This window comes from Penicillium samsonianum, assembly GCF_028829775.1.
Source record: "Penicillium samsonianum strain IBT 33392 chromosome Unknown utg000005l_segment0_segment0, whole genome shotgun sequence".
Classification (NCBI taxonomy): domain Eukaryota; kingdom Fungi; phylum Ascomycota; class Eurotiomycetes; order Eurotiales; family Aspergillaceae; genus Penicillium; species Penicillium samsonianum.
This window is the reverse complement of record NW_026643263.1, coordinates 2,696,727-2,714,575: the sequence shown is the minus strand read 5'-3', so window position 1 is coordinate 2,714,575 and position 17,849 is coordinate 2,696,727. Positions and strand designations below refer to the sequence as shown.

Genomic DNA, 17,849 nt, shown 5'->3' with positions numbered 1-17,849 from the left:
AATTATCTATACGATTAGAATAATTCTTATACCCTAGTATAAGCTTCACTTCTTCTTAAGTAAGGCGTAAGGTACGTTAGAGAACGATATAAACTAGAGTGATTAGTATAAGGAAACGCTTCGCTAGTTTTTATCTGCTATAAAAACGAAGTGAATCATTATCTCATCATTTCTGCTTCTTTTTGTTCATGATTCTGGCACAAATTGCCTTACCCTCTTTCCATCAGGGCGAAGACTGTTGCCACCACCAAAACAACCACTGCTACGAAGAAAGCTCCTGCTGGTACTGCAAAAGAGAATCCTACGACTCCTACCAAGGTGACGAAACGGGCCGCTGCCACTCTTCTACCCTACCACAGCACAGAAAAGCAGCTACGTTGTGAGCAGAACACGAAGACATACAGATGCCAAACCAACCAGAAGTAGAGTTTATGAAAGTGCGTAGCAGAAGCATACAAGCAATGAAAGAGAAGGAATACCGAATAAGCGGCGGCGTATGGAGCATGAACACGACACAATGTCAGAACTGACAGACCAGTGAATAGTGTAGGATCTAAGATCGGCAACACCAAGCTTAGAAGTGGAATGTTCTAAACAGCATTCAAAAGAAAGCGTGGACAGATGAACCAGTCAATGAGACGAATGGTTTAGATAGTATTGGCGAATTTAAAGCCAGAATTTGGCTAATAGCAACATCTTTGATAAATTTTCTGAAAACAAGGGTGCTCCCTCGGTATTAAGGTCAAACTTACTCTCACTTCGTTCGATTCAGGGCATTAATATATCCAGTATTTACGGGTTCGATGTTATGGGTCATGCATGTCGTTGGCTTGGAACACCTGGCAGCTAGCTAAAAACAACTTAGTCAGCTTTGACCTCGTTACTCTAACCCCTCGTTTGTTATGCCGTCTGCCAGTTTCTGAGTTAAGGAGTTTCTATTGAACCTGATATAGTTTCCCGACATTTTCTTCAAATATGTCAGGCCTCGAAGTGATCGGTGCCATCTCCGCGGTTATTAACATCATCGACGCCTCGATCAAGATCTACGAGAGCGCTCAAATGGACTTGAAGTTATCCCAGACGTTTGAGGCCGTTGGACGCCGCCTCCCCATAATAACCCACATCCTTCGGACGTGCAAAAATGATCTAGAAGTGGACAAATACTCTATGCCCACAGAAGTCTGCGCAGCCTTAGGAAGTATTCTTGATGCTTGCGATGAAAAAGCACGAAGGCTGAGAGAGATATTCGAAAAGGTTGTACCTGGGGAGTCTCATACGTGGAGGAAAAGATACGCAATGGTTGCTCGGAGGCTCGGCAAAGGTGGCAAGGTCGACGAGCTTATAGCATCAATTACACAAGATGTTCAACTTATCGTCAACAATCACGCAATGAGCAATGCCCGGTCGGAGGAAAACATCCAGCTGGAAAATATCATCAAAGAAATGAAACTCAAATCCTTCCATCTTCAGAAGAATTTTGGGATTTGTCTAGGCCAAGCGCCCTATATCCCTGTGGGCTTTTTTGTTGGCCGCAATTCTGAGCTTCAGAAATTGGAAAAGATTTTGAAACCCGGTGATGAATCTGGAAAACAACGGCGGCTCGTTTTGGGCGGTATTGGTGGCATCGGCAAGACACAGCTGGCCATTGCGTACGCAGAACGCCACCGTGACATCTATGAATCGGCTTTTTGGCTCAATGCGGCATCCGAAGCTACACTCAAAGATAGTTTTCGCTCAACCTTCGAACTAGTCTTTGGCAACCAAGCACTTGAAGTGCTTGAGGGCAAGCAAATGGTGATTCGGTTACACCAGTGGCTATCTGACGCGAAAAATACACAATGGCTATTGATTTTTGACAACTATGATGACCCAAGCCAGTTCAATATTGAGAATTATTATCCTCCTGCTTCTCATGGGACGATTATGGTCACCTCCCGACGCCCAGATCTTGTCTCTGGAGAGAGTGTCCGTATAAATCCTCTACAGAATATGGAGGACAGCCTTACAATCCTGCAGACCCGATCCAATCGAGAAAATGTTCAATCGGGTATGTGATCAAGGATGATAATTTTTCTTTGCCTAACATTCACTAGATCCCAATGCAAGGAGGATAGTGGAACGGCTCGCAGGTCTCCCACTAGCTCTGGCTACGGCTGGGGCATATCTTCAACGAAGCCCCTTTACTTTCCAACGCTATCTCCAAGAATACGAAAAGCGCTGGAACCTTGACCCGCGCCGGTCACCTCAGCTTCAGGAATATCAAGAACGCACACTCTACACTACCTGGGATCTCTCATACATCTCCCTAGAAAGGTCTGATTTGGATGCAGCGAAACTTCTCAATCTCTTGGCCTACTTCGATAACCAGAGATTTTGGTACGACCTTTTCCAGGCTGGAATCAAAACTGACTCTCCGCAGTGGCTGCGTGAAGCGGTTTCAGACGACATAAACTTCAACGGCATCATGGGAGTACTGACGGATTATTGTTTTCTGGATTCCCAAGCGTCGCGGGAATCCTGGAGCATGCATAATTGCGTGCATGATTGGGCACTAGCAAAGCTAAATGAGGATATTAACGTACAGCATTATATGTATGCCTTTGACTGCGTTGCTGCTTGCATCAATGGGATCAACGAGAACTTCCTTGGGTACGCCTCCCACGCTCAGCTGGCTGCACATGCTGCACGTCTAGTACATCCGCGTTTCTTTCAAAACCACGAAATTTTATTTGCGCCCGCTCAGCTTGGAGAAGCTTCGCGTATCTCGCATATGCTGCTCGAACAAATCCAATTAAAAGCGGCTGAATACATGTTCATGTGGACCTTGGCAGGATACGAGAAAACGTTAGAAACAGACCAGGTGCCAGTCCTTCAAATTTTTCACAGCCTCGGTAAGCTATATACTATCCAAGACAGACTAGTAGAGGCCGAACAGATGCACAGGCGAGCGCTAGCTGGCAGAGATACGGCCCTTGGAGCGCATCACATATCAACCCTTAGCACGGTTCACCACCTTGGAAATGTATATATGCCCAAGGAAGGTTGATTGATGCAGAAAAGATGTATCTGCGAGCTCTGGCTGGAAGAGAAAAGGCGCTAGGTTCAGATCACATATCAACACTCCGGACTGCCAACAATCTTGGAAACCTATATCATGTGCAAGATAAGCTGGATGAGGCCAAGCAGTTGTATTTGCGGGCACTGGCTGGGACCGAGAAGGCTCTTGGAGCAGATCACACAATGACACTTGAGCCTGTGAATGGCCTTGGGCTTTTATTTGCCGGACAGGGTAGTTTTGATGAAGCTGAGCAAATGTTCATGAGGGCACTAAGTGGGAAGGAGAAGGCACTTGGAGCAGATCACACATCAACCCTCAGCACTGTCAACAACCTCGGGAACTTGTATGACATTCAAGGCAAACTGAACCAGGCAGAGCATATGTATATGCGGGCGCTAGCAGGGAACGAGAAGATGCTAGGAACAGATCACACTACAACGCTGGGCATTGCCAATAATCTTGGGAATATTTATAAAGCCCAAGAAAAGCTCGATAAGGCCGAAGAAATGTATACGCGAGCGCTAGCCGGATTCGAGAAAGCACTTGGAAAAGATCACACTACAACCCTTGACGCTGTCAATAATATCGGAAACATCTTCAATGCTCAAGGAAGCCTGAATAAGGCCGAGCAGATGTATATTCGAGCGCTCACGGGGAACGAGAAAGCGCTAGGAGCAGACCATACATCAACTCTCGATGTCGTAATCAATCTTGGATCTCTCTGTTATTCTCAAGGCCAGCTGAATGAGGCTGAGAAGATGTTTACGCGCGCACTTGCTAGATATCAGAAGACACTGGGTGCAGACCATGTATCGACTCTCAGCACTTTCAAAAACCTTGGAACCTTGTTTCAGGCTCAGGGCAAGCCAGAACAGGCGGAGGATATGTATATGCGGGCGTTGAGTGGAAGAGAAAGGATTCTTGGGGGAGGCCACCTTTCAACTCTTAACATTGTCAGTTGTCTCGCGGCTTTTTACGAATCTCAAGGAGAGCTAGACAAGGCGAAGCAGATGCATGTGAGGGCAAGAAATATCAGTGAGAAGGAGGAGCCAAGTGCCGATGGGAGTAGATGAATTTTCAAGTATTTCCTTTTTTGGGGGGGGAAGGGGTGGATTTTGATTCGGGAGCAAATGTAGTTCAGTTTCGTTTCTCTCCATTCTTTGTCTTATGCCCAGACCTAGGTTGCAGCACAACAAGGTTGACCCGCCATGGGCTAGAATATCACTACTTGGCAATCCATATGACGATTCCTAGGCAGATACTACTTGCAAAGGGAGAAGATATTTGATAGGAGCTGTGACCCTCCGGACCACGTGCCTCATCCCGTCTTTTCTGTAGTCCTAGTCTAGCAGAATGTGATTGTTCTTCCCCTTTCCAGCTTTCCTGCTACAGAAATTCGGGGGATATATTGTGGCGGAGGAGATCCAAAAGACATATAAAAAGGATATCTGAGACGACATCTGGAGAGATATCCAAAATGAAATTGTGGAAGAATCTTGGAATATAGTCCGATATATCATCTTGAGCCAATGGATCATATTACAAGAATACGTTGTCAAGGACAGAGGCCGCATAAGCGGTCGGCTACGCTTGTTATAAGATCAATAAGAAGCAAAAATATACCAAATGTCACAATTCCAGAAAGCAGCGTACATTATGAGCGGCAATATACGTATATGTAATGCTGGACTTTTGCATCTGAGCCATCTGAGCCACCAATTAAGGCTTCAGGACAGGCGGGATATCAAATTGCAAGTGAGGGAAACAGGAGTCTTTTCATGTCGTGAATGCAGAAAGAAAATCGTAAAAGCCAATAACAACCAAAACAAAAAAAAGTCGTTTTCCAATGAAACATTTCGTCACTCATCCTCAAACTGGTCTGCCCAAGTTCCAGTAATGGGTGAGAACGTAGAGTCCAATTTGTCCATTGCTGATTGTGACTTGGATGGTTCAGGAGCAGTCTCGGTCTCGACTTTAGTCTCCTCCGCCTTAGGCTTGGTCTCCGGCTTAGGCACTGGTTTAGTCTCAGTCTTCTTGGTCTCAGTCTTCTTGGGTCCCTCGGGCAGAGCAGGGAATGCACTCTTATCATCCAATCCCGGCGCAGCAGGGATCTCTCTTGCATATATACTGTCGGATAAGCCCTTGCGTGGCCGGTCTCCCTGTGGAGCACGTGGAGATCCACGGTCACGGCCACCTCGACCACCGCGTCCACGACCCCGGTTACCACCAGAGTGATCTGCAGCATCTTCTGAACGGGCGTCTTCAAAGCCTCGTCGCACGGCGCCAGACACGCCACCATGCATACCGCGTCGGAATTGGCTGCCTCCACCGCGGGGGTCATAATCTTCCTCGCGTTTCTGCGAGTCCCACTCACGCCCCGTCTGGGCCTTGAGTTTCCGTTGTCTGTTCTTCTCGCGTTCACTATCCATCACGCGGCGGTGCGCGAGCTCCTCGCGACGTTTCTTCGCTGCCTCCTGCTCGCGCTCCATGAACGACGCCTGATCAGCTTCGGCGCGAGCATGGGCCGCAGCCTTCTTTACGGCGTTCTCCTTGGCTGTGGCGATGCGTTTGGATAATTCCTCTTCTGTGAGTTTAGGCTGGGAGTAAACAGTCAGCTCGGTACTCTCTTGTCTTGGTAAGAGAAGGACTACACACCTTTCTCAGTCCACCAGTGGCGCTCCGATCGCCACGAACAGCAGGCACACGCTGGGCCTCGGCGCCAGTCGCAGTCAGGTCTTCACCATTACCCTCTTCGACCGGACCGGTCTGCTCTTTAGGCTCAACAGGCTTCTCGGGCTTCTCGGGCTTCTCGGGCTTCGACTTCGAAGCACCAGGTTCGCGCGCATCGGCAGCCGCAGCATTGACAGGAGTCTTTTTGCGCGGAGAGCTTTCTGACCGCTTTTGCTCCGACTCTCGTCCACCGCGCCCTCCTTTGCCCCGGCCCCGTCGTCCCCGGCCTCGTTCTCCACGGCCCCGCTGCGGAGTCTCCCCACGTGGAATTGGCTGCTCGGGAGCTGGCTTCTCGGACACCTGTACCTCCTGTGACTCTGGCTCCGGCTCGCGGGTATTGACTTCTGTCTGTGCCTGGTGCTCTTCCGTGGAGATTGGGATAATCTCATCGTCGAATAGGTCGTCGGCGCCGCGAGTCTGCGCGAACTCGTCCATCTCTGGGTCTGCCTTTGCGATTGGGTCGGGAGAAGCAAACTGGTAGGTCGGACAGGTCAAGGGTAGGCTGCGAACTCGAAACTCAAGAATGCGCGGGATTGTCGCTGCTATATACGCGATCCGAGGGGTAGCTTTGATGGGGCCTCAAATGGTGATCCGTGCGCGGGCTAGTGGAGGGTGTAATATATTGTCGTCTTTCAAAATTTGCAATGATTCATATAAAAGACATATATAAAGGAAAAATGAATAGCGCGAATTATGGTCACACAGCTCAACTGATCTGCAATCCAGACGGGCAGTCTACTAGGCGGTCTGTTATTGCTGCGGAGCGCATTGTTTTGCCGATGAATTCCGTCTGCTTTCTGCCAATATGACGTCCCTCCAGGCTCGTTTACATCCTCCTCCTACATGAGTTGAATCAATTGATCAAATCTGACAACCATTTAATGATATTCCTAGGGAGATTGGAAGAGTCCTATATGCAAAAAGTGGCAAGCAAGCCTAAACACACTGCCAAGCGTTCTCATCGGTGTAGTTTCCAGGACCCTTGAACACATTGCGTCGAGGCCAGCGGCAGTGCTTGCGCTTGTACTCGACCTTGGAGCCAGGACCATTGGAGAACTTAGCACCACGAACAGTCTCCGGCGCCTTGCCTTCCTCGACCCACTGAACCATTGCCATAAGAACATTGTCCTCGGGATTGGTTCCATCGTAAGTACTGTCGCCCTGACCAATACCATAGGCACCATCACCACCGCCGCAATGGCCCATACCGCTGATTGTGAAGAAGCGGTAGAACTCATCCAACTTATTGGGAGGTAGTTTCATGGTGTTTGATACGTGGGAATAATACATCTTGGAGTCCTCGGAGCTAATCAACTGGTCTTGGAGGCCGTGGTAGTGCAGAATTTTGCCGCCGGTCTTTTTGAATGGAGAGATATCGCCGTCCCACGTTTGTATGTTGTACGGGTTCTGGGCGAGAGCGGCAGCTGCATCTTTCACTGTGAAGTTGGCCCCGCTCCAGGACGGGTTGTTGTAGACGACATAGCGGTACCAGTCTTGGCTGTATTGGAATGGTGCGCCACTATACATTATAGGTGCGGCGAGCATCTCAGAGCCAGGCTGCATGCGGGGGTATAGCAGGGTTCCATTGATTCCATAAAATGGGGAAAGCACTTGCTGGGCGGTGTTGACTTGGGCGCTAGTAAGACAGCTTGTTTTCTTTGAGGCACTGGGGTCACAGGTCAACGTTTCCAAGACAGGGCGGCAAAGATCAGGATCTTCGATGATTCCATCTTCGGCGCCATCAATGGTATCACATTGGCGGATGATCTCTTTGTGGACAATCTCCCATTCAGCTGTGGACAGGAATGTGTCGGAAGTTGGTGAGCCAGTGATGGGGTAGAAATGTGCGCTCCATGAAAATAGGTTGATGAGGTTGATAGCAGGGGCACCAGCAACCACCCCGTCAAAGTCGTTGGGATATTTTTGAACAGACTTCCAACCTTGGCGGCCACCAGTCGAGCATCCGAGGTAGTAGCTCTTCTTGAAGCCCTCATCGTAGAATTGCTTGGTGAGCTCTTTGCCTATTACAACTCCAGTGTGAACAGAACGGTATGCGTAATCTTTGATTACCTCAGGTTGGCGGTAGAAAGGCTTTCCCGAGGTACCATTGTGTCCGTTGTTGGCTCCGACAGTGGCAAAACCTAGTTGCGCGGTGTATGCAAGGTCATAATATTGAATGCCTGTATTGGGATTAGCATGACTCTAGATGCTGGATCTGGATTTGGAAATGACACTTACACCCAGAAATACCACCATTTCCGGTACTTAAGAAACGGCCCTTATATTCACGCGGGAACCAAGCCTCTAGCGTAATCTCGCTGCTGTTCGAGGTCGACACGGCCATGGCCACTCGGCACAGGTCTACCGAGACAACCTGACTCGATCTAGCGCAGCTAGGCGGATTGTCTGTCAAGGATAGGTTGGTGCCTCCCTGCACAAACTCGGCAAAGTTGACTTTGACATTGGGAATGTCGATTTGATCACCAAAATTGATACATTTTGATTGGAACGCATCCTGGCTGGCCAGGGCAAGCGAGCCCATAACCGCCAACAAGGGCAATGCATGAAGACGAATCATATTGGGGAGAGCCCGTGGAAATGACCAGGATGCGACATCTGCAGACCAGCGGCCTTTAATAGCTGTATTTGCTCCGAGGTATGTTTCCTGCTCTCATGGCGGCGGTATCATCGCGTATCAATATAGACCTTGAGACGGCAAATGTTAGACCAGAAATTCCCGAAGGAGCGAGTCTTACAGATCCATAACGAAAAGGCTCAAACATCCGAAGTTTGGCCGAATAGCATGTGGGGATAGGACGCAAGAGCGAATGAGCAACGCCATACTGCGGAGACGACAGCAAAGGACACGACGACCTCAGGAGCATTGAAAAGCTTAGGTAGGCCAAATAGCGGGGTTTTGATCAGGAAAAGCCGAAAATAACGGCCGGAATTCCCATTTCCTCGAGTCAGAGGGGGAAATCCGGGGATCTCCACAAATGCGGAGAATACCCCCTGTTTCACTTCAAGGCTGTTGGAATCGGCACTTTTGATTACCTGTATTCCTCGATGTATTTGGTTGTTAATTCAAGGGAATATAATACTCGGAACTAACCCTGGAGCTATTCGCACCTTGCCGTGCCCCTTTCATTCAGATAGTAAATATACATCTCAGCTCTTGTTCCTTTAGACCTCCACATAGAAACTGCAACTCCTGATCTGCACTCCATCGTACTTTGTGGATCTCTTAGACCAGCACGATCTGAGAGGTCGAAGATTTACCTAGTCCATCAAGCTCTAGGCATTGGTTATCCGCATGTTTTCGGTGGCGGGGAGCTCCATAACCAAGGCCAAATTTAGAGCCGATTTCTACATTTCTACCAGGGGAAAATCTCGTTAGTCAATCGAACATTGAATATCTAGAGGTTCACAGGCCATTATCATCATGTTGAGGCCGCATCATTATGATGCAATGGTTGTTGGCAAGACATAACTAGTAGTTAGAAGAGCCTAGGTACATGTAGGCAGTATCGAAATGATCCAGAATCCGATCACGGCCAACCATCAATCAGGCAGGATAGTCAATCGTTAAGCACTATGTGTGGTCGTCAGTAACAAGCAAGATACCTTGGTAAACAATGGTGTTTACTAACCGCCATTGGTTTAGCCTTTGCTGAAGGGCTGCCAGCCTATCAATTTGGTTCATGTGCATCGCACTAAGAGAATGTCCGTCCTTCGATAAAACAACAAGCTTCTGTCGAAACCCACGTATCCTATCTTTCAACCTCTCTGTCTCGTCGTGCGCAGCCTTAGCTTGCTCTGAGGTTGGCGTGTCCCGTAGAATCGTAAGCAGCCGGTTTTCCAAAACCGGTAATTCCGCCCCTACCACGTACACCTGCTCCTTGAGCTCGGTCACCTCTTTCTTCCAATTAATCACTTTGTTGTTGTAGGTTTCGACATCCTTCACAAGGGCATCGGTGGTTCGGACGAACATCCATATGCGGAATTTGTTGACGAAGTGCTCGATCCACGCTATTGCCAACGTGATAAGAGGGACTCCGACCATCGGGAACACAATAAAGAAAAGGAACTCGTTCATGATGGTGAGTTTGGAACAATGTAAATAAGTAAGTGAAAAGTCCACGGTGGTAGAGTGAATGATGAAGCAAGTCTGCAACTGCGAACACAATTGGAAAGAGCTACCTACTCAGCTCTTTCCTGGTTGCTTTCTTTCCCTTTTTACTCTCTCACTCTCTTTCTTTCCATACATTTTCCTAGGACGAAAATAAAAAGGAAGCTCAACCTTGGAAGATATCATGCAGTGCTTACAACATTTCCTTCTGTTCTTCAACACATTGGGAATGAGGGATCCAACATGCAAAAATATCGCCCTGAACAAGGAGTTACCAACACGAGATTTACGTCAAAGAATGTTCACCTAGATCTTAGACGATCTACACTGTTGGTCCGATCCCAGATATGCAGATCCCGCGAATTATATCGGTAGCCCGCTCAACCACCGCATACACTATCGCAATAGGGTTTGCATTGATGATAAGCGGGAAAATATCCGCATAGACAATCCTCAAGTTCTCCATTCCATAAACCTTTGGATCTTAATCCACTACACCCCCCGATTCATGGGAAAGTATAGCGGCAGTGCCGCATCTATGGCGACAAGACAATACCGTTGCCTCGCGCGGCTGCTCCTCAATTGTTTCAAGATTAGTTGGCTCTGTGCTCCGCTGCAGGAATAGCTGCAGAGCTGGAGCTGCGGTTAGATGATGCAAACTTTGCACATGTTGAGCCAGAATCTCTATATCCAGATCATCGCTGAAGTATCGGATATCAATAGTGGGCATCTCACTTGGATCCGTCGATGTGATGTGACTGCTCCCTAGGGAGAAGGGAAAGCTCTTACACCGATAACCATGTTTCCAGGTATTACAGTTATTAGAAGGACCGCAGAAGCTTCATCAGGACCTCCAGGATTGTCTGAATGACATGTCCCGCTGAACTCACGGACTCGGAGTGCACAGAAAACAACCTGTTTTGCTCCTCTTGGTCAATGCGTGCAAAGGTCACACCTTTGAACCCAAAAGATATCCCCTCGAGGTCTGGGTGAGGATTGAGGGGAACAGGAAACATGCTCGTCACATGGTTCTGGGGGTTCTCGCCCACCGCTGGTTGATTGATCACTACCAATGGGATGCCGAGACAATTCAATCTATCTTTGGCGCCGATCTCTGACAGTTCTAGTAGCTTTGGTATGTGGAAAGTGCCAGCCGCAGGGATGACTTCCTTGGTTGCCTAATTTTCATGAGCTCGCCATCGTATAATAACCCCGCTCCAGTTACCAAAGTCCTACTCAAGCTAGAGGAAAAGAGCACCCGACGCACTGTTGCTCTTGTGGTTATATTCACGTTGCCATGCTGGGATCCTAATCTGTCATATCCGTTGTCCGCGCTGCTGCAAAAATAGTATTTCGATGTTAAGTTGGTCGATATAGGATTGCCTTTATCTGAAAGGAAATATACAGGCAGTCAACCGCTAGGGACTAAAAGGGGGCCACGTTCCTTTCCAACTAGACTGCCGAGACTTGACCCGGATTAAATAGCCAACTTATTACAATCACTTTCTTTGTTCCGACATATAAGCCAAGTTCTTAATTGGTGTACAACATAAGAGAGCTTGTATGCATCAACCAATAAGACACCCACTCTAGCCGCTATTTTGGACCCCACATCTCCGCACTCCCCTCGGAGATTCCGCCGAGTCCCCGAGCACATCATTACCAACTTCTCTGTTGAGAAACATCAGTTCACTTTTGCATCACACTATGTCTGCAGGTGACACTGCCAGAGAGCCCGCGTCTGAGCAAACGCCCCTCCTTCGGGATTCACCCGGCGATGCCAATGAGAATACCCCACTACCCCAGGAACCCAGTACCAAGGAGCTGATTTGGATCCTCGGAAGCATCTGGCTCGGTGTCTTCCTGGCTGCTCTCGGTATGGACTTCAACTCTTTCCGGAGAAACAAAATTTCTAACCCTAGCCTCATTACAGACACAACGATCGTCGCCACGCTCTCCGCGCCCATCTCTTCGTCCTTCAACTCATTCTCGCTGCTCTCGTGGCTAGCCACTTCTTACCTAATTTCCAATGCCGCCTGCCAGCCTCTCAGTGGCCGATTGACTGATATCTACTCTCGTCGCTGGGGGCTTGTGTTCTCTAACATCTTCTTCGCCCTGGGCAACTTGATCTGCGGCCTGGCAAGAGCGGAATGGGTTATTATCCTTGGTCGCGTCGTGGCAGGTGTCGGAGGAGGCGGTCTTACTGCGATCTCGACCTTCGTCACTTCGGACTTGATCCCTCTCCGCAAACGAGGTATCTGGCAGGGCATCGGAAACATCTGCTACGGTGCTGGCATGGGACTTGGAGGTGTGTTTGGCGGGTGGATCAACGACACTCTGGGATGGAGATGGGCGTTTTTGCTGCAGGTTCCCTTCCTAGTCATCTCGTGCATTCTAGTCGCGATTAAAGTCAACATTCCCGTGAAAGAAACGGATACCGCGCGCATCAAACGCGTCGACTTCCTAGGCGCTATCACTCTGGTTCTGACACTGGTCTCTTTATTGCTTGGCCTCAACACCGGCGGAAACCAAGTGCCCTGGACCCACCCGCTGGTGCTGACATCGTTGGTTGCCTCTGCTCTCTTCTTAGGTCTGTTCATCTACGTGGAAGCTGAGATTGCTTCCGAGCCTGTTATTCCCGTGCGCCTTCTGCTGGACCGCACCGTCGCAGCTGCTTGTCTGACCAATTGGTTCGGTACAATGGCCGTCTTCGGCCTCCTCTTTTACCTACCGGTGTACTTCCAGGTGCAGGGGCTTTCTGCGACTGCTGCCGGCGCGCGATTAATCCCGCAGGCGATCGGCACCTCGATTGGTTCTTTGGGATCGGGTATCATCATGCGCGCCAGCGGTCGGTATGCATTTCTCAATTATGTTGCCATGGCTGTTCAGGTTCTCTCCGCTGGGCTCATCTGCACTTTGAATCTCTACACGCCCGTCGGACTGCCGTTCCTCTATTTCTTCCTGGGCGGTGCATCCTATGGTAGCATGCTAACCATCACCCTGGTGGCGCTCATCTCTTCTGTAGACCACCAGCACCATGCGGTTGTGACATCTGCTTCGTATGCGTTCCGCAGCACCGGAAGTACGATTGGTATCACGGTCGCTTCGGCTGTCTTCCAGAACACCCTGAAGCTTGGGCTTTGGTCTCGATTCGGTGAGCGCAAGGACGCCAAGGAGCTGATTGGGCGGCTTCGAGATAGCTTGGACGAGATTTGGAAGTTACCCGCAGACTTGACATCTGGAGTGCTTGACGCATACATGGACTCCTTGCGGGCGGTATTTGTGACATTGTTGGGCCTGGCGGTCCTGGGAGCATTGGCAAGTCTCGCGATGAGAGAGCAGAAGTTGCACAACAACTTGGCCCGGCGATAGAGTAAACATTCATTCTTCATTCGGGCATTGATAGAAAAATGTTCGAGTATCCGTTATATAGACCAGCACATATACGAGCACCTAGGCAGGGATTGACCTAGTTCAACTCCCGTACCGTGGCGTCGGGGTTCGCATTCTAAACTGACATGGCCTGAACAACCCAGCACCAGTTAGACAGGAACAGAGCAATAGAGAGGAAAAAAAAACATTAAACCAGTATTTATGGAAGTTGTACGAAAGTTGTACTAAGAGCGCACATGTTAGGATGATCTTTGGCATTGACCGCTTCTGCCCAACAACTCGCCAATCAAATCTGAGCTCCTCCTGTACGGCCCCGTCTTTAACCGTCATAGACCATCGAACTAGCATATTTCCTCTTTGTCATTGGTGGATCTCCCCCTCGAAAGGATCTAGGCGTTTTTTTCGCCGAGACACAACACTGTTCATTCGGCAGCTCATCACATCGAGTGTGGCAAAGACGTGGCGACGCATCCAGACAACGCAACGACCTCACCGCTCGAGGAAACCGGTTGATCGCCGTTGCACAAAATAAAGCGCGCCAGCCTCGATTTCAATACTGGGTTGCATGATTGGACTCTGATCAGACCACCAGTCCGATAACTTATCTCTTTGTCCAGTGCTAGAGTGCCCAATTGATCTTGTTTGATCGCCTCTCGACCTCGATTCTTCTCTACTACCTGCCTACCTATACCTTTCCTACGAGATTCTTTTATCCGACCGCCCTTATCCTCATACGGTTCAGCCGCCTTATCGGTCACATTGGCATGGCAGTTGGATTTCGACCTAATATCTCGTCGATTACAAAGGGAAATAGCATTACAAGGGGGTCGTGGTCAAGTGATATGGAGGTGGATGGAGGCTATAGGCAAACCGTGATTGGAAACAAAGCGGTGCAAAATGCGACATCATCCCATCCTCGGCGCCGCCGATTGCTTTTATCGACGGATAGTGCTTTCGCCGACACCGTCCTCCCGTCCCTCGTTCTGAACCCATTCATCGAGCTGCGACTGATCACAGATGAACCCTCGGCTTTGCTCACTGGCACCAACAAGATCCCGCACTACATGGACACGGTCGACAGCCAAACCTTTGATAAGAAAACCGGCGCGCGAAAATGGCTCAAGGCGAAGACGGCGGAGTTATGCGAGTGGGCGGACATGCTCTTGGTTGCGCCGATCGATGCGGGAGCTTTGGGGGCGATGTTAGCCGGCTTGACGAATACCTTGACGTTGGCGCTCCTTCGTGGCTGGGTCTCGAAGAAACCTGTGATTCTCATTCCAGGAATGACGGTGTCAGAATGGGACCACCCGCTTAGCACTCGACAACTCGATGAAATTAGTCGTTTTTGGCCTTGGATTCGCACTGTCAAGCCTGTGCTCTGGAAGTCAAACGGGCCTGAAGACCTGACAATACTACCATGGGACGGCTTGAAGGAGTTACAACAGACACTGGAGGCAACATTAAAATTACCGCCGTGGGAAGCTAGCCTGTCGACCAGAGCAATCCCCCATGGTGCCACGGTCCCGGCTAAGACTGCATCAAAATCTACATCTGGAAGTGCCACCGGCTCCACGCCACAAACGAAACATACAGGCAATGCTGATTTTTTACCATTGGAAATCTGGCTGAATGTATTTGAGGATCAACTGCGAGACTGGGAAACAGCGAAAGCTGTGGGCATTCCAACACATCTCCCTGTACCCCAAGAATGGCAGAGCCATCTACCAAAAATGTCCACTACGGCCTCACTCGAATATACCATCTTGCGAGGATCCTTTGCTGCAATCAAAAAACGCATCGATGCGCTGCCTCGCTGGAAACCGCTCTCTGACCTCGCTTGCCACCTCATTGTCAAATTCTCCCGCACCGACATCCTTTCCTATCTCACTGAAAACCACCTGGACCTCCTCTGGACAACCTCTCGACTCACAAATATCCCATACCGAGCATCCGCAATCTACGGCAACCCGAACGTACTGACATGGTGGCGCGATGCGCCCGCTCTCCCAAACAAAGAATATATGGCCGACGCCATGGACGGCGCCTCCCGAGCCGGGTTCATCGACGTACTAGATTGGTGGCTCCACTCAGGGCTCCCGCTACGATACAGCGAGCGTGCCCTCGAAGCCGCTAGCGCCGAAGGTCGAGTCCCCGTACTCGACTGGTGGAAAGCCGCCTCCGCAAACGCCCCACGATCCAACCCCTTGCCTCTCAAGGTCGGCAAATCCGTCCTTCTCGCAGCGCAGTCGGGCCGCACCGCATCTCTTGCTTGGTGGGACGCATCAGGGATCCCGTACAGCCACGCCGAGAACGTTGCCCGTATCGCGAGCACGCACGGCCATGTCCATGTCCTTGAGTTCTGGTATAAACTCAAGGGCCCGAAGATGATCTTCGATAACCAGGTGCTGGTTGGCCCGACGAAGAACGGCCACGACCACGTTCTGCAGTGGTGGAAATCCTGCGGTATGCGGGTTGAATTTAAGACTTGTGACATTGAAGAAGCGCTTGAGGATGCTGATCCGAGCTCTGGCGCTGAGGGTCGTGTTCGACGTTGGTGGGAGCGGAATGGGCTCAACCTTGGAGTTGGAACAAGTGAGTGGATGAGATCGAAGGTTCTGTGAAAACTCATTTTGCATCACTGCATGGCTGGTTTGCGGTTTTCTTCTTTTGGCGTCTTGGGAAAGGATTCATCTTTCCTTTTCTGTTCATGCGGTTGCGTTTTGTTGTTCTTTTTCATATTATGACTCCAGATGACGACTCACAATACCCATTTGAATATTCACAATGCTATCATTTTCATCGCGTGTTAGAGCTTCGATCTAGTTCAGAAGCTCTACAAGGAATATATTTTGTCTGTGTGTGATTTAAATTGAATCTACTTTTTACATATTCTTTCAACTGTAGAGTGATGAAAACAAAACCATTATCCTATCTCCATAATCAAAGTATTAAGAGGAAAATGTATGAATTTAGCGTGGAAAACTGCTTCATATCCACTATATTCAGCCTTGGACCCTAGAGACCTCGGGATGGTCCGGGCCCTGGAATTGCTGAGTCAAGGCCCAGCTTGCCGCTGTGGCTCCAATGTTCCACTTAGTAAATCGCAACCATCCAACAACCTCCAACCCAACCAATAACTTGGCAACCGATTCTGCTGATGCTGGCACGCTGGATCGTGCGACGCGCGCTGCGCGGTTCAAACTCGAGAACAATATCAACCCGCATGCGACAGCCATCACCAAGTCCTTATAACAACATCCCGTCAAATGGCATCAATGGCCTCCACAGCATCACAACAAAGAGACAGAGCATCGCTCAAAATGTACGATCAAGGATTCAATCACGAGGTCTAATCACGGCCTCTATTCCAACCTTTGCTATACCACCTCTCATGTTCATCGGGCTCCTACTCAGTCTATGGACATGGAAATGCTTCTGGATCATCATCATGCAAAATAAGCTCCTCTACCTCTCCTGGCTGCCTCCGTTCACAAGGTCTGAGGTAATTTCAGACTATGAGGCTGAGTGCAGACCAGTGCGGTGGGAGGAGAAGCAGATTCGCAGTTTGGATGGGACTAAATTGGCTGTTTGTGAGGGTCACATTCCAGTTCCTCACAAGGACCATGAGTCATCTTCAAATCCTGATGCTTTACAGAATAAAGATCGAGGGAAACTGATCCCAAAACGAAAAAAGTCCGTTGTGATCTGTTACTTTCAAGGCAATGGCGGATCGACCCCTATGCGGTTGCCTCTTCTCTCTCACGTCTTGCGCGCAATTACGGAAACGTCAAGATTAACTTCATCTGCTATGTCTGGCCCCGAAGTCTCTCAATATACTATCGCCGCTCTATCATACCGCGGCTACTGGACATCATCTGGTCGCGCCACACAGTCCGGCATCGAAATGGATGCCCAGGCATTCTTGAATTGGGTTTCAGAAACATATGCGGCCCCAGAAACCGATCTTGAGATTGTAATGTGGGGCCATAGCCTGGGTGCTGCTGTTGCAAGCTCAGCAGTATCTACCTACATTGCCCGCCAACATGAGAGGCAAACTTCCTCAAATACAAGCAGTAACAGGCCCCTGGCGCCCATTTCCAGCCTCATTCTGGAGGCGCCAACTTCCAGCATTAAAGACATGCTCGTCAGCCTCTATCCTCAAAAATGGCTTCCATACAGGTATCTTTGGCCGTTCTCTTGGAATACATGGGATATCAAGGCGAAGATGAAACAAATGGCTACATGGAGAGACCAACCTGGGCCTCAAATCCCCAACCGTGAAGCTACAGCATCAATACCTCGCTCGCTTCCGCCGATCTTTCTTCTATCTGCCGAGAAAGATGAAGTCATTCCACCATACGTACCAGACCAGTTAGAAAGGCATGCCAAATCTCTCGGCTTGAAGATCGAGAGGAAAGATGTCCTCGGTGCCATGCATATAGAGGCACCACTCAAACTGGATGGTAGGAAAGCGATGGTGCAATTTATCCTCAACGGCACATCCGTACCTAGGACATAACATAATAACCTCACAATAGA

The 17,849-nt window shown here is 49.4% G+C and overlaps 7 protein-coding genes across 7 annotated transcripts; 4 read left to right on the top strand and 3 right to left on the bottom strand.

The window, feature by feature from the left end:
- Nucleotides 1-975: 975 nt before the first annotated feature.
- N7471_009926 (TPR repeat protein) lies at nt 976-4,131 on the top strand (the record flags this gene model as incomplete). Its single annotated transcript, XM_057282645.1, has 3 exons — nt 976-2,047; nt 2,094-2,891; nt 3,056-4,131. 3 exons carry the CDS (start codon nt 976-978, stop codon nt 4,129-4,131), a joined length of 2,946 nt encoding a protein of 981 aa, XP_057133528.1.
- A 786-nt stretch (nt 4,132-4,917) lies between these two features.
- N7471_009925 (uncharacterized protein) lies at nt 4,918-6,223 on the bottom strand (the record flags this gene model as incomplete). Its single annotated transcript, XM_057282644.1, has 2 exons — nt 4,918-5,655; nt 5,714-6,223. 2 exons carry the CDS (start codon nt 6,221-6,223, stop codon nt 4,918-4,920), a joined length of 1,248 nt encoding a protein of 415 aa, XP_057133527.1.
- Nucleotides 6,224-6,724: 501 nt separating this feature from the next.
- On the bottom strand, nt 6,725-8,366 carry faeB-2 (putative feruloyl esterase; the record flags this gene model as incomplete). Its single annotated transcript, XM_057282643.1, has 2 exons — nt 6,725-7,968; nt 8,027-8,366. 2 exons carry the CDS (start codon nt 8,364-8,366, stop codon nt 6,725-6,727), a joined length of 1,584 nt encoding a protein of 527 aa, XP_057133526.1.
- Nucleotides 8,367-9,373: 1,007 nt separating this feature from the next.
- N7471_009923 (uncharacterized protein) lies at nt 9,374-9,884 on the bottom strand (the record flags this gene model as incomplete). The annotated part of the gene is made up of 2 exons (XM_057282642.1): nt 9,374-9,380; nt 9,439-9,884. 2 exons carry the CDS (start codon nt 9,882-9,884, stop codon nt 9,374-9,376), a joined length of 453 nt encoding a protein of 150 aa, XP_057133525.1.
- A 1,740-nt stretch (nt 9,885-11,624) lies between these two features.
- N7471_009922 (Major facilitator superfamily domain general substrate transporter) lies at nt 11,625-13,289 on the top strand (the record flags this gene model as incomplete). Its single annotated transcript, XM_057282641.1, has 1 exon — nt 11,625-13,289. The coding sequence occupies one exon, from the start codon at nt 11,625-11,627 to the stop codon at nt 13,287-13,289; it is 1,665 nt and encodes a 554-aa protein (XP_057133524.1).
- A 785-nt stretch (nt 13,290-14,074) lies between these two features.
- Nucleotides 14,075-15,931, top strand: N7471_009921 (uncharacterized protein; the record flags this gene model as incomplete). The annotated part of the gene is made up of 1 exon (XM_057282640.1): nt 14,075-15,931. One exon carries the CDS (start codon nt 14,075-14,077, stop codon nt 15,929-15,931), a length of 1,857 nt encoding a protein of 618 aa, XP_057133523.1.
- A 536-nt stretch (nt 15,932-16,467) lies between these two features.
- Nucleotides 16,468-17,829, top strand: N7471_009920 (uncharacterized protein; the record flags this gene model as incomplete). Its single annotated transcript, XM_057282639.1, has 1 exon — nt 16,468-17,829. The coding sequence occupies one exon, from the start codon at nt 16,468-16,470 to the stop codon at nt 17,827-17,829; it is 1,362 nt and encodes a 453-aa protein (XP_057133522.1).
- Nucleotides 17,830-17,849: the final 20 nt, after the last annotated feature.